The sequence below is a fragment of the Melanotaenia boesemani genome, chromosome 5, assembly GCF_017639745.1.
Source record: "Melanotaenia boesemani isolate fMelBoe1 chromosome 5, fMelBoe1.pri, whole genome shotgun sequence".
Classification (NCBI taxonomy): Eukaryota; Metazoa; Chordata; class Actinopteri; order Atheriniformes; family Melanotaeniidae; genus Melanotaenia; species Melanotaenia boesemani.
Genome location: NC_055686.1, coordinates 10352071 through 10367358, shown reverse-complemented (window position 1 = coordinate 10367358; position 15288 = coordinate 10352071). Strand labels below are relative to the sequence as shown.

Below are 15288 nucleotides of genomic sequence, written 5' to 3'. Positions count from 1 at the left end.
GGCCAAGCTAATCTCGAGCAAATGCCTGACATTTTTATGGATAAAATGACCTTCCAGCAGACTTAAAATGACCATGAAAGCAGACAGTCTGGGGAGTGAGTGTCTCTTCGGCTGCCTTGGAGTAAACCATCAAGGTTTGGTATTAAAAGACTCATTCGCCAGAGACTCATAGTGTTCTTGCTTTTTCATTAGTAACTGTTTACTTACAGGACAGAAGTATGTGTTCTCTGCGATGTGCTGAGCAACTCGAGGTTCGGAGGCCGACAGAGACATGATGAGCAGCAGAGCGTCTCGGGCCTGTTGGCCCACCAAACCTTGTCTGGAAGAATAAGAGAAAATATGAGTTGTATTTGTTGTACGCTTCATTGTAAATGTGTCACAGCATCTTACAGTACAGCTATATGTATCTCATATCAATGTAACTTAAATGCGTGCATACAATAAATAATGTATAAATGTACATTGCATGTTTGATGTGTTTGTGTAACAGGGATGTCCAGATTATACATTTTATTGGTACAATTATTGTCAGAGAAAAAATCCCAATTTTATGATTATCACGATTATTATGCATTAGTTAATTTCACACTATAAATGTGTAAAATCACACAAACACTCCTCATAGGTCTTTAAGTTTGATATGTTTCTATCGTTTAATGAGAACATTTATAAAAACAAAGTAAAATTATTTATTTATTTATTTATGTGTGTATGCATTTATATATTAATCTGTATATATAGATAGATAGACGGATAGATAGATAGATAGATAGATAGATAGATAGATAGATAGATAGATAGATAGATAGATAGATAGATAGATAGATAGATAGATAGATAGATAGATAGATAGATAGATAGATAGATAGATAGATAGATAATATATAAAAACTTAAGCATTTTCTACATACAATGTATAATAATGTGTACTGTCCTTTTTTAGAAATAAATAAAAGTAAATCAATGACCAAGAAGTCTTATTCCAGCTCAATCCCCTTTGCTTTAACAGAATAGCTCCTTTTTGAGACACAAATAAAACTGGAACAGTAAAAATAAAGAAACAAGACCACATAAATTAAATGCTGTTGTCTTCTACAGATGATTGCACACTGACCACTAAAAGGCCTCAACCTCATGTTGAGTCAGTTATGGCTGAACAGCAAAACAATACGTCAAAAAAACGTCTTTTTTTCTTTAGATTTAGCCACATAAGATGTCTTTTATACTCTCATCCATAAAGCATCCGACTCGCACAGAATGAAAACAAAGCAACTCAAGCGATAACGTGCAGATGCGAAATTTTGCTTTCATTCTGTGCAAAAGTTGCGCTGATCTGCCCTCATATATTACGGAAAGTGGCGATACTGAGGGACCTTTGCATTTAACTAAGCATGATGGGTAATACCATGATAAATTCTCAAATCAATTAATTGTGACATCCCTATTTTATGTAACCTAGTGTGTGTTCCAACATGACTGTGTATGGCTGTGTGTGTATTCTGACCTGTGTGTATACGGTATGAGCAGGGAGAACAGCAGGAAGTTGGCAGCTCCTTGGTCCTCACTGGTGTGGAAGAACAGTTCCAGTACGGATGGATCTTTGACCAGAGCCACACAGAGCTGGTTCAGCAGCAGGACCAGCTCCGCCTCCACCACGCCGCCGCTGTCTGCAGGAATTACGCCGTGATTAAGCCATCAGGTCAAAGTAACCAGTTAAACATCTTACTGGCCAGACATTCAGCAGGTGGTACCACTTTTTAAGGAACTGCTTAAGCCCATTTTTATAACGTCCTTAGACAGCAAACGAAATCCAGGAGCTTGTGCTGTGAAGCAGGTTCAACATATGCAAGGTATCCTCTACAACACCAGTTAAAAAAAAAAAGTTGGGACACTGTGTAAAATGTGAAAAATAACAGATTGCAATGATTTACAAATCTTATAAGACAATGTTTTATCCACAACAGAATAAATGTAACGTATCAAATGTTGATTTCATCTTGGTTTTGATGGCAGCAAGAAGTTGGGACAGGTCCATGTAAATCATGTTAACCACTGTGTAGTATACCTTTTGTTTAACAGCACTTTCCGTAAATATCTGGGAACTGCAGAGACCAGTTACTGAGTCTTTGGTATGGAAACACTATCCTGTTCTTGACTGATGCAGGATTCTTGATGCCCAATAGATCTGGATCTGTTTTGTTATATTTTCTGTTTGCAGCTGGTGAACGGTCTAGATTGTAGATACACATGTCCAGCACCTGAACTCTTCCAAGACAAAGCATGTTGTTGTTCCAGATGTGGTTTAGCATTGTCTTGGTGAAAAAGACATTGTCTACATGGGAGCATGTGTAGCTGTAAAACCTGTATACAGCACTGATGATGCTTTCCAGATGTGCAAGTTGCCAGGTCTATAAACTCTAAGAAGGTACAGTAAGAGCTACAGGCTTTTGAAATGAGCACTAATAATGAACTGGATGAAGTTTTCCATGTTTTTGAACCTCAGTTCATCTTTCTGAGAGTCTCTACCTCTCCAAGGTTCTCCTCTATATCCAGTCATGTTACTGACCTGCTGCCAAATAGCCTGATTAGCTGCAACATGCTTCTCCAGACTCCTCTTATTGTTGTCGCTTGGTCAAATCTTTTTGAAATTGGGGTTTTGCTGATCTGGCTGGACTAACTCTAACAATCATGCTTAGTGGTATTATGATATTAGTTATCATCAACCCATATAACCAGTCATTTACAGCATTTCTGGCAGGCTGAGAACAGCACAGCTGCTGCAGCTAAAACAGGAAGGACAGCTGGTGGGAAATAAAAAAGAATGCCAATGATGTGAAAATGTAAACCAAGAAAAAAAAACAAAAAAAAAACCTAGATCTGACAATTTACAACTGTGTATTTTAATAAGTGAATGTGCTGCAGGTGCCTGGTTTTGTAGTACAGGCTCCAGATCTTAACCCAATTACACCTGGCACAACATAGGAACGTACCAGTTTTCATGTTTAGAGGTCTTTGGGTTCTTTTTACTGTAAGTTATAAGACAAAGTATTTGAATTAGGTAAAAAAAAAAATATATATATATATATATATTATTGTCTCTGGACTTCTAATGCTTTCTATTTCCATTTAAGATTGTGATACTTGAGGGACCCTGAAACTAAAACGCTTTTATTACTCTATACCTGACGGCTCCAAAACCCTATTTAGCTAACAAATTAAGTATCAATAGCTTTCAAACTCTAAATTCTCATGAGGGCAACTAAGGTGTTGAGCACAGCTTGACTACTGACTCACCAGTCGCAGCTCCGGCACAGGAGGCGAGCAGCATCATGAGCGGCCGTAGAACGGGTTTATGGTGCAGTAGAGGCTGTTTGGCCTGAGATAAAAGCATCTGGTACATCCTGAGCTGCTCCAGCTTCATGTCCTCTGTGAACTGTCTCCTCAGGCTCCACAGAAACAGCCTCTCCATGATGCCCTCAAGAACCACAAACTCCAGGATGGAACCCATTGCTCCTCCTGTTATCAGGACATTAACAGTCATGAGACCAGTTACAACACTGTGGCACAATAAGGGATGTTTCATTTACTCACCTTGCCCTGCCTCTTCCTCCATCAGCAGAAAGAGCATGTGTTCGACATAGTTCTGGACAGCACTGGCCTCATCAGCCGGGATCGAACCAAGGCGCAATGCTCCAGAGCTGCTGTTGCTATGGTGACCGGAAAGGAAACTCAACGCTCCGGTGCTGCTGCGACTCGGCTCATGTTTCTCCAGGATCTTCACGACCTGCGCAGACCGGGACGACATCCTGAACTGTTTTAAAATATTTTATTTGACTACTAAGTCAGAAAATTTAAAACCCTAATGGAGATGAAGGATGCAGTTTGATCTGATCTGTTGGTTTCTTCACCACGAGACTTTTTACATTTTGACATCATATGAATATAATGAGTAACGTTACTCCGTATTTGATGCTTTGGAGCAGATTCAAGATCCTTTTGACAGATTTTATCTCTTGGCTACCTTGAATGTCTTGGAGTTTTGGAGAGAATAAAATGGAATACAGTAGAAAGGAACTGGACTAAACTAGACTGGACTAGACTGGACTGGACTGGATTTGATTAAATGAATGAAGAAGAACAAAAAGACCAAAGAAAGGCTTAATATAAAAATTGATTCCTACTTAACAGTGACAATAAAGACTTAGTAACAGAAATAAGAGCATTTGATCTATTACATTACATGAAAGTGAATTATTATACAACATACATACATTAATAAAAGATTATTGTAAATGTGAAGAATAAGATTTGTTTTATTTATGGTTCAAAAACATAAACAAATAGAACTTAGTAAATTAACTGACTTTAAAATGAGCTATGTCATTTATTTCTCATGAACAGACTAAAATAGGTCTTTAAAATCTGTGATCTCTGATAATAAGGCTGTAACTCATCCCTGCATTGGCACATTAAACCACAGACTGCGCTTAAAAGGTGGATGTAGCTTTTTGAAAATAAATAAATAAATAAAGGTCAATGTGTGTAAACTCCTTAAAACTGCATTATATTAATGGGCCTGCAGAGGACGACTCCTTTAAGAGTTAAAAGAAGTCACATTGTTTTATAAATCTGACTAAATAATACTACGCCTAACTTGAATTAATACCTCAGTTATCAACTTGGAGGTTAGTTTATGGTTTCGGCTACTGTTTTCAAGTTTTCTGCAGCACAGAGTGATGTTTCTTTTGCAAGTTGTCCCAGCCAGGTTTAAAAATGGCCAAAATCCAGCAGTTCTAACAGGATTCCACAAACTAATAGATGGCATCAACGTGGCTCATCAGTTTTTTTTAATAAAAACTGATTAGCCATTTTTAAAATAATAAAAATATGGTTCTTCAAAAATGACAGCAAATTTCCGATAGTATATTTATGAAAAATGATCTTTTTTTAAAAGGGCCGTAACATCTGGTCTGAACGAGTTTTATTTTTGAGGGAAAAATGGCTCTTTGGATTGTAAAGGTTGCAGACCCCTGGTATAGGCAGTGTTTGTTTGAAAGAAGGTTAAAAATTTTAATAACTGATTCAAGTAGAAAATCAGCTTCAGTGTTACTAATTCTTTGATACCACTTTCCAACCCAGTTAGCTCTGGTTCTGAAACTAGTTCACACTAAAGAACTGCTACTCTTTTGTTTTCAGGTTCTGGAAACGTGGTCATTTTCAAGGATCATAAATTGATACCGACACTGCACCAGCAAGTAGTGCATAATAAATTTCTAAAATAAATGTATTTTTATCATTAGTTTTCACTCTTTAGATGTAATAAAGAGAACAATTCATTGTCATAAGAAACTGAAAATAGTTTAGATAAACTATGGCTGTTGGAAGAGAGAACGATAGCTGAATAGATGAATGGAAAGAGAGGAAGAGATGAATGCACTGTACTGTCTGAACTCGTGTTAACCTTTAACCTCAACGTCTTTATACAAGGAGCACACGCATACACACACATATACAACAGACTTCTGGACACAAACATACACAGAGTGTGTTGGGTTTTCTTGGTGGCTTTAGGGAGAGATTTGTTCTAAATGGATCCTGTGTTTAAGGGCCAAAGTCTGGGTCAGCAATGCACACACACTCACACACACACAGACACACACACACAATCACACACTGCCAGCCAATCATTATGAGGAAAATAGGGCAGGCTAAGAGCTAGAAGTAGAAGGGATAAAGAGCCATGAAAAAGAGAAGAAAGTGAGTTTTCTATCTGAGTGACTGATGAACCAAGCAGATGAGTTAATTACCTGTGCCCAGTGGTTCTTAAAGACAATCATGCAGGTCTCTGGATCCACTCCTCTTAGCGTAAGGGACTTCCTCCGGTTTCCCCCGACAACCACCGAGGCCATCATTTTGACTGGCCGTCAGTGTGCTATAGCATATTCCAAGTCAAACTGCGGAGGATGTTGACATCTGGCGGAAGGACCAGGGGGCATTACCCGGTTCTCTCAGCCCAAGATCAGACTCTGTCCCTGGGCTTGGCAGGCTGCTAGAATGTTTACCATAAAAAATGAATTAATTGATCTGGAATAATTAAGGATATAGATAAAAAAAAAACCCAGTTACAAAAATAAAAATATTTAATTTAAAAATAAACATATAAAACATATTAAATGATGAAAGTTAAATGTTTTACTGTTAAACAAAAAAAGCTCATTTAATGGTACAGACATGTAAAAACTGTAATAGGAGAAGAACTAATTGGAAAAGCAGGCTGCAACTAATGGGGTTTACTGGCAACAGGTCAGGAACTTTATAGTATAGAAAGAGCACCTTAGGGGGGCAGAGTCTCTCAGCAATAAAGATGGGCAAATGTTAAACAACCTGCAAAACACTGTCTACAAATTGTGGAGGAATTTTAGAATAACAACATAAAATTGGAAAGATTTCATATATTTATCATGTACACAAGATAATGTACTGGGTGAGAATGTGGAGGCATGTGTGTGGGCGAAGGACAACACAGAACAGAAAGGCCTTCATCTTCTCTGAGCCACATCTCATTAAAAATAAACTGAGGCAAAGTCAAAAGCTGTTCATTGGTCAGACATGTTGAAATTTATAAACTATCTTTAGAACTCATGGACACCGCATCCTCATAGCAAAAACAGAGGGGGCCATCCAACTTCCTGTCAGCATTTAGTGGTAGTGATGATATGGCCGATCATGAGTACCCATGGAACTGGTAATGTGCAAATGTACTGAAAGTAAATACAAACCTATTAGAGCAACATATGTTCCCAGCCAGACAGCAACTTTTCTAAGGAAGGCCTCACATATTTCAGCAAGACAAACCACATACTGAATATGTACATGGCTTTTAGTAGAAAAGTCCATGTGTCGGACTGGCGTGGCTCCAGATCTTTTCCCAACTGAAAACATTTTGCATCACAAGGAAAATCAGGAACCTCTCCTCCTCTAGAAGTTGAGGATGCAAATGAAGGGATGTGATCAGACTTTGCTAACAACCGTCTGTTTCTATAAACACTAAGGCCCTGATCTATTAACGCTTTGCGTGTACTAAAACAGGTGCAGACGGCTTTGCTCCGCTAAAATCGGCCCAAGCTTATCTATCAAAGCCGCAAACATGGAACTGCGTCAGTTATCCTGGCAAAACTGCGCCGCTCTCCACTTTGCGTTTCTGAAGCTACTGCATATGCATTATGGGCGTTCCGGCCAGAAAGTGCACATTAGTGGGAGGAGACTATGCAAATAAATCTGGTTTGCGCAGCAGTGGGATTCATGTAGCCCGCAAATAGTTTGCGGTGTTTATGTTTGCTCTAAAAATAGCGTTTCTGAAAAGCAGGTGCTAATTGGCACAACAGTATACGCGCAATGGCTGCAGTAATAATTTTAAGGAGGAGGCACAGACACCATGAAAGGCGACTAAGATAATGCATTTTTTTCTATTATATTAATATATTTAGAATGCCAGAGAAGAGGATTGTGGAGACGATCCAGCGTTGCAATATTAGAATTGCTGGATAAGTTTAAAGACTTTATCATGCCCGTCTTTTATTATTATTATTATTATTATTATTATTATTATTATTATTATTATTTCTTTATAGCTTTTAAACCTTTATTATTTCTTATTTGTTCCTTGCATGTTTTTATATGTACAATACCTTGGTTCCTAAAGGTTGTTGTTAGTGTGCCTTATAAATAAATTGAACTTGAATATGAAACTATATTGCAGCATTTCTGGTGACATTTAGATTTTTTTCCTCGACTTCCGCAATATTTTTATTTGTCTCCTTTATTTGTCTCAACTTCTATCGGATAAAAGTTAATTTTGCGTTTGCGGTTTCCTTGCTCTCCAGAACCTTACATGACAGAGCAAACAGCGCCGCTAAATCCTCATTTAAATACTGCTGTTTGCTCCGCAAATGATAACAGGAGCAGTCTTAATAGATCAGGCGCTAATCGTAGAAACATAACCAGAGCAAAACTGCGCAGCAAATGTTAAATAGCGCAGCAGTTTTGCCCTCGTCATAACTCAGCCCCTAAGAGAGGAATATCATTAAGGTCTAAGTTAATCACCCCTCATTACAAAGATAAACTAATATGAAGAAGTTCATTGTGCAGATATCATTTATTTACTACGGTAAACCACTATGGGCCCCTGAAGGAGGCCCTTAACCCCCAACTGCCCCATGGGTGCTGGAATCTAGCCTGGCAGCCCACTGATCCTAGCAACTAGGATGGGTTAAATGCAGAGAATGCTGGGATTACTAAAGTAGAATAAAAACTTTAAAAAAAAATATGCAGGGACAGGGCAGAGCTGTTGTCAGACACTTTCCCAGCTTCCTCTCTAACCACGAAGAGAGAGCACAAGGGGACAGGAAAAACAGGAAAAGCTTAGTCACTCAAAGCTTTTCACCAAAGAGCTGAAGTCCTTCACGACCAGAGGTGGTCACTTCATTCTCAAAAATAGTTTGATTTAGTTGCAGAGCAGACTCTGTTGCTCATTTTACATGAGCAGAGTGACTGCTCTGGCTTTTGCACAACCAGTGATTTATTTTCTGTTTTTCTTCTGCTTCTTATTCATATTAGTAAATAATTCATTCATCATATCTGATATATTTTTATCATGCATCCAGTATTTCTGAGTAAAAGGACATTTTTACATTAGTAATGGGAGTTTTCTGTTTATCACAACATGATGTGTTTGAGTTAGCAGGTCCTTCCATGTGGCTACTACACTTAGAGACATTGTAATGTTGGTGCTAAAACACAATATAATCCAGCCTCAGTACTGACCATGAAAGCACTACTTTAACAATCTATACAGAAGGCTAGAGGTATACCAGCCATCCACCAAATGGAGGAGCTGATACTTTAATCCCCAGCCAACATGTTAAAGATGTAGCTGTCAAAAATTCAATTTGCACATGTGCATAATCATTACACATTATTAAGTTATTAAAAGTCTGTGTAAAGATAAAGTGCAAACACTGCTGCTGCACATAGAGACATGTTGGTTGTGTGTTTTACAGACATGCAGGAAATTGTTGTAATTAAAGTTGACTGATCCATTTTCACTAATAAACAGGTGCAGGGTGAAGGAAATATGCACTGCAAAGATGCTCTTTATGTGCAAACTCAAGAGCAGAGATGGAAAAACATGTCAAAGGGAAGTCAACAATTTCCACTGCAGATGAAACACTCCAAATGTCACTTTTCTGAGCTTTCTACAGTGTTATAGTTTTGAATACTCATTAAACAAGTGAGCACCGTTGTTTTTTTCATAAACACATGTTTGAGTTTTCCAGTGTGTCTCTACATTCAGTTTCGATGGCGCTAAAAACAATAGATTTTAGGGAGTTTTTTCTACTTTAATATTTCGGTGACATCCCGGAGGTCACTCAGTTATTGCACATCTTCTCCAGAGTGCATGTTTATGGGAATAAAGACACACCCACCTTCACTGCACACAAGAAATACTTCTTTGGCTGTGAGCAAAAACTACATTTGCTCAAATTCCTACAGTAAACAAAGGTTAGACAGCAAGGGATGGAGTTTGTTTTTGCCACAGCGTTGCACCAATGTTTGTGTTTGTGACCGGCACTTCATCGAAGACTGCTGGATGAATAAGGCCCGGTACAACGAGGGATTTGCTACCAGGCTTATGCTGAAAGGAGCGTCTGTTCCTACAGTCAAGGACTGTGTTTATGATCCTGAGCCACAAGCTGTACGTAAAACCAAAGAAGTTGTGTTTTGTTTTGGTAGTTAAATGTGTGAGCAACGGTCAAACTAAAGGAATTAACTCACACTTACTTCAGCTGATCGCTGCCAGCAGGTACAGCCAGCTGATTAGCCACGTGAAACAACATGTACATGGAGTGAATATAGCTAACTATAATGTAACAATGCATGAATGTGTTAGCAAATAGCATCATTACCCTATCTATTTGGTACATTTGCCACATTTACGCCTATTAACAAGGGCATGTATAAAAATATGAGGCGAGTAAAGGATGGAAAACAACGTTATATCGGACTATAGCTGGTAAGCAGAGTATTTACTAAACAGTTGTTCACTGTCTTTTTCTGGGTCTGATTCATGTACAACTGTATGTTATATTACTTCGGTATTTTCTATGATGAAAACAACTACTCCCAGCAGCTGATCAATCAGAGGCATCGCATCAGGTGGAGGCGGGATTCAGGGTGGAAGAGTCTCATTCTGCTTCTTTCTGACAGAGGTTAATCTGAGGGCCTGCGGAGAGGATCGATATAAAGTAAATAAGGGGGTTTGTGAAAAATGTTTGATTAATTCCTGCCCTTGTGGACTCACATATTAAAATAAGTTAGCCTGAAATGAGAATAATAGGGCCCCTTTAATTAATGTGATCTTTTTGGGAGAATGGTGTTCCATTACTGTATTCAGACAATTACAGTAAACTATAAATGACGGCTCTGAGAACAAATTATGTTTTATCCAAAGTGGACTATGTCGTCCTTAACTGTTTTCTTCCTTCCAGGCAGTCACTGTTTCCAGTTCATTTCACTACATTATGAAAATCAGAGCAGAGATTTAAGAGATTTCAGGCTGCAGGAAGGTAATCCATCACAATGAACTTTATTTTTAGCTGTGCTAGCAGCAGGGCTTCAGAAATGACTACAAATCAAATCTAATAATCAAATTGCTTTTCTTTTTTTCTATCTCCAAAGTGCTCTGTCTTCTGTGATCTTATATTTTATCCACAACATTAAAAACACAGTTGTATTCTAGCAGCTGAGACATAAAATATTGTAAAATTGTAGGAAAATTCCATAAGAAAACTACAGTTTATACCTTCAGTTTTACATTGGATATTTTGTTTTATTTAACTAATGAAAATACATTTTTATTTAATTAATGAAAGATGTTAGCATATGATTGCAATTTAATTAAGTTATAGTTTGTTTTTTAACAGTGTGCGTGCGTTTTTATGCTGCTAAATCAGGTTTTTATGCCTCTGTGGGAAGGAACTCAACAAAAAGATGTTTTAACGACTGCAATTTTCACTTTAAGTTTGGAAAGGCTGGAACAGGAAGTAAGGTTCGTCAGCGGCAACAAGCAAACAGGAAAAAGTGACAGCACGTCTGAGTCCCACCCTGGGCGTTCCGGGAAATTCCACAAATACCCACAGAGGTTTCGAAGATATCGCTCTGCAGTGCTCCTACCTCTGTGCTGCTGCTGCTGCTGCTGTGGCGTCATGGACGTGCGAGCCTGACGCCTATTATCCTGAAGGAGAGAGAGTAACTTCAGTCAAAGGCTGCAAACTGTCTGAAACACACAGACACACACAGAACTTATTATCATTTATAAACACAAAACCTAAACTTAAACCAAACGCTTTTTATGCCCAGAGGGAAGGTAAGTCTTCATAATGTGATGTGTGTTGTCCCCACAGCAAATCCACACACAGATTCATCCTTTACCATCTGGGCCTTTAATCTACATGTGTGTAGGATAAACAGTTGGATTTTCGTCCAATTTCCTGTCCAGTCATCACGTTGTCATCACAGGGTGTGTGTTTATTTTTGACCTTTTGAGAGTGTAGCATTTTCTGCAGCAGATCATTGATTGTCCTCACAAAGATATAAAATCAAATGTGTGACTGTTTCAGACAGAGAGGGTACAAAATAGAAATAATCTGAGATGAGACAGTGATGTTTAATCCCAAACCTGCTCTGTGTATTAGTGTGACAGTCTCATGCCATCACACAAACCAGGGATTAAATGCACTCACACACAGACTGAAGTCTGACCCATTTCTAAATATAAAGAATATATATATATATATATATATATATATATATATATATATATATATATATATATATATATATATATATATATATATATATATATAATTACTATACTGTTTAAAAACACTCCTAAACTAAACCTGATGTTTAAATCAAACCCTTGACTTTTGCATGACTTTTATTGTTTGCGATTTTATTGTCATCCACAAACATATTAAATCGGACTGTCCGGCTTCTATCAGTAATATAATGCTGAGGTGTAAAACAGGTGCAAAACACAACTAAATGTGCTGCTGTTAACTGGTTTTGCTAATAATAGCTGGTCAGGGAAAACAGCAGTGAGCGGTGCTACTGGTTTGTCAGCTTGCTACAACACAGTTACCTCAATTGTGACATCATTCCCAACTCAAACTTCCAAATTCCAAGGTTAATGGAATGTAGCACGAAACTGCACAGAATTCCAAGAAAAGGAGCTCATCGTTCTGCTAAAGTTTCCCACGGTGATATGATCTTTGATATTAAATTTTGTTCCTACGTGGCCTCTGACTTCTAAAAATCCTGGATTCACCACTGATTTACAATGTTGTTCTTTACTACATGATTATATTTTAGTCTTGTCTAATAATCATTTATATTATTCTATTGAGCTCCACAGTTACAAAAGATGGATTACAACCTGGGTAGCTGCACTTTTAAAATAAATTCCCAGCTCTCCTCCGTTTTAAAAAATGCATGTGAAAATCAGCTTCCTAGGATATTAATGTTTTACTTTATGTTAAGCTCAGTTGTTGAGAAGTAGATACACTTTATTAAATTATTTTAATTGTTCTGCTTAATGAAAAGCTCAGGCAAGGTCATAGCCAACCGTCTCTTTCGTTGTCAGTAGATATTTACCATAAAAAAATTGTGTGCTATGATAACTGACTCATTATTTTACTAATGAAACCATAAAAACAGTTGTAATTTTTTTAGGAAAATCTAAACGAAACAAATATTGTACTTTAAGGATGCATCATCCAACTTTTTTTGGCATATTTGTTTAAAAACTGATGCACCCAAGTGGCCGCTATGACAAGAAGCACATAAAACAACTTGTTTCTGGTCCTAACTAGCAGCCCAACAACAGATTTTTGCTATCTAAAGATGTCATGATAGTTAATAAGTGTTTTATGTTTATATACACCATATTCAGAGTGAATTTTGCACGATATCAGTAACTTAGTGGACATTATTTACATTCAAGTGCATTATGACGTCTGTGATTTGATGTTCTGCTGCACAGTAAAATCTCTGCAGGAGAAGATAAAAGTCTTTTAATCTCTGCCACTGTGTATTTTTTACAGGATTGTTTTAATTTATAACAGTAGCAGAGCAGAGCAGTCAGCTGTGAAAGCACTTAAACACACCATCATAGGGTGTGTTAGTGTGCCCAGGTTAATGAGGGTCACTGGACCGTGGGAGAGAGAACTGGTTCACCTTTCTAATACCGCTCAGGTGTACCAGCATTACTCAGCACAACATCCCAGTGTTGAAACAAAGGAAACTTTAAAACAACATGCTGTCTGTTGGTTTTCTGTTTCTTAACATATTCTGTTGAAATTAGTCCACTTCTTGGTCCATTTTTATGTATTTTTAGGTGCTGTCATCTCTTCATTTAATCTCAGTTCTCAGTCTTCTGCTCTAATCTGAACTATTCCATCCCTCTCTTGTTAGTAAGTCTACTGTGTTATTTTCATCTCACAGTTGTCACCTTATGTTTTTGTATAAATTAACTCTAAAATGAAACACACACACAAGTATGATGTCTGGTTATTACCCTCAACACAGTATAGGTCGACCTGTACTGTGCAGTGAGTTAACAGACGTTTCTTACCTCGACAGTGTCCTTTAACTGTTGCTTCTTTTAAGAAAAGTAAATAGAAAGTCGATAAAAACTCTGTTACAGTCCTGCAACGAAAATAAATCCTGAGGTTTGTTGTTTAAGAGCCGGCTGGCTGAGTCGTTACTGAGGCTTTACGGCTCAGTTGTCAATCATCCTTCTACTGACCGCGAGGTCAGGGTCTAGCTCCGCCCACTATTACAGTGAGCCACGCCCCCAGAAAGGAGGCAAACATGAGATTACTGCTAATTAATACTACAAACAGACCAGACAAACAAACCTTATATCGTTTAGATATTTAGATTATGTTTCCAGCTTGTGTTAATGTCCTCTATAATCTATAATTATGGCACACACATGACACACAGTTCATATGAACCCCAGCCAATCTCATCCTCATCATCTGCTTCACAAAATGACCTCATTTAATGTAAAAATCTGTTATCCTTGTTTTTTTGTTTGTTTGTTTGTTTTTTTTGTTGTTTGTTTTATTAGTTCTGCATTTAGTCATACTGACACTGCCTTATTTAAGTCCTAATATTTAATGTGAATATTGTAACTTTATTTGTTTTTAGCTAAATGAAGCATCCCACAATTATTCTAAAACTTTAGATTTGTTTTAAGTATGGTGTAAATTTGGGGTAAATGATAAAATTAACCTTAGCTCACAACAAATTAATCTTAAGTCTGTCTCCATCTGCCACCCCTGCTTCTGTATTGCTTCTGTGTGTTGGCTTTAGTAATTAGTTTTGCTGCGAATGCTCCATAAAAGAATGATTGTTTTTGTCTTTTATTAAAACGTGATATAAGTATATAAGAATTTTCCTGCTCAGACCTACTTCAGAGATCATTGGTTGCAACTTCTGTCGCTTTTATTTATCACTGGCTCCATCTAGTGGCCAAGACTTTAAACTACAACTGAAATATAATTTGCTCTTCTAAGCTGTTGAAAAGTTTTCATATTCTTATTTTCAAATATCCTCAAGGCCAACATTTTAACAACGTTTGTTCAGGTTTCCCATGTACAACAAGACATCCTATTTAGGGAGTTTTAACATGCTCTTTCAAGAATTTGTCCATCCATCGGAAAAAAAACATGATAAAGTGAAAAGCAAAGTAGAAAATAAATAAAATCCAAGAAAATGCCTACTAGCTATTACTGTAGCTGAAGCACAAATGAAAAGATACTCCCTTCAGTGACAGCAGCTGCTAGTCTCAACCTGTTAATACCTGTTTACACTCCTACAATGTCATCCTGAGTCTATCTTCCTCTGTTAGTGATGTGATGACTGCTTTGATATTTTGCCATGTATTGTGCTTTTATTACCATAAAGGAAGTTCTATATGCAGAGAGGCTTCAAAGAAACAATACACAGACTTACAGGACACTTCCCTCTGTAATTATTTGCATATTTTAATATGTTCATGTTGTATTTTTGCATTTATTTAAACCCTGTACAACAACTGAAAATGAGTGCAATACAGTTTGTTCCAGACAGAAATATGTGCAGGTGCATTTATTTCTTGAAATAAATGTAAGTGTGAATAGAACAGTATATACTGTTTCCCTGCTTTAAGCATGGCTTCTT

General features: G+C 37.4%; 3 protein-coding genes across 6 annotated transcripts in view; all 3 read right to left on the bottom strand.

The window, feature by feature from the left end:
* Positions 1-13829, bottom strand: part of LOC121639712 (protein FAM160A1-like) — a 28640-nt gene extending 14811 nt beyond the window's left edge. Inside the window, exons 1-7 of one of the 3 annotated variants that reach the window (XM_041985154.1) lie at positions 13694-13829; positions 11233-11335; positions 5808-6049; positions 3592-3784; positions 3295-3516; positions 1505-1667; positions 208-319 (exon numbers count right to left, since the gene is read on the bottom strand). In XM_041985154.1, the coding sequence (XP_041841088.1) occupies positions 208-319; positions 1505-1667; positions 3295-3516; positions 3592-3784; positions 5808-5912 (795 nt within the window). In that variant the 5' untranslated portion in view covers positions 5913-6049; positions 11233-11335; positions 13694-13829. The remainder of the gene's footprint in view (positions 1-207; positions 320-1504; positions 1668-3294; positions 3517-3591; positions 3785-5807; positions 6050-11232; positions 11336-13693) is intronic. The other 2 variants (XM_041985153.1, XM_041985155.1) reach the window with 2 other exon arrangements.
* The window catches only part of LOC121639776, a 565698-nt gene that overhangs the window by 98044 nt on the left and 452366 nt on the right, over positions 1-15288 (bottom strand). The gene's annotated exons all lie outside the window — the stretch shown is intronic.
* LOC121639814 overlaps positions 1-15288 on the bottom strand; it is an 882884-nt gene that overhangs the window by 435470 nt on the left and 432126 nt on the right. The gene's annotated exons all lie outside the window — the stretch shown is intronic.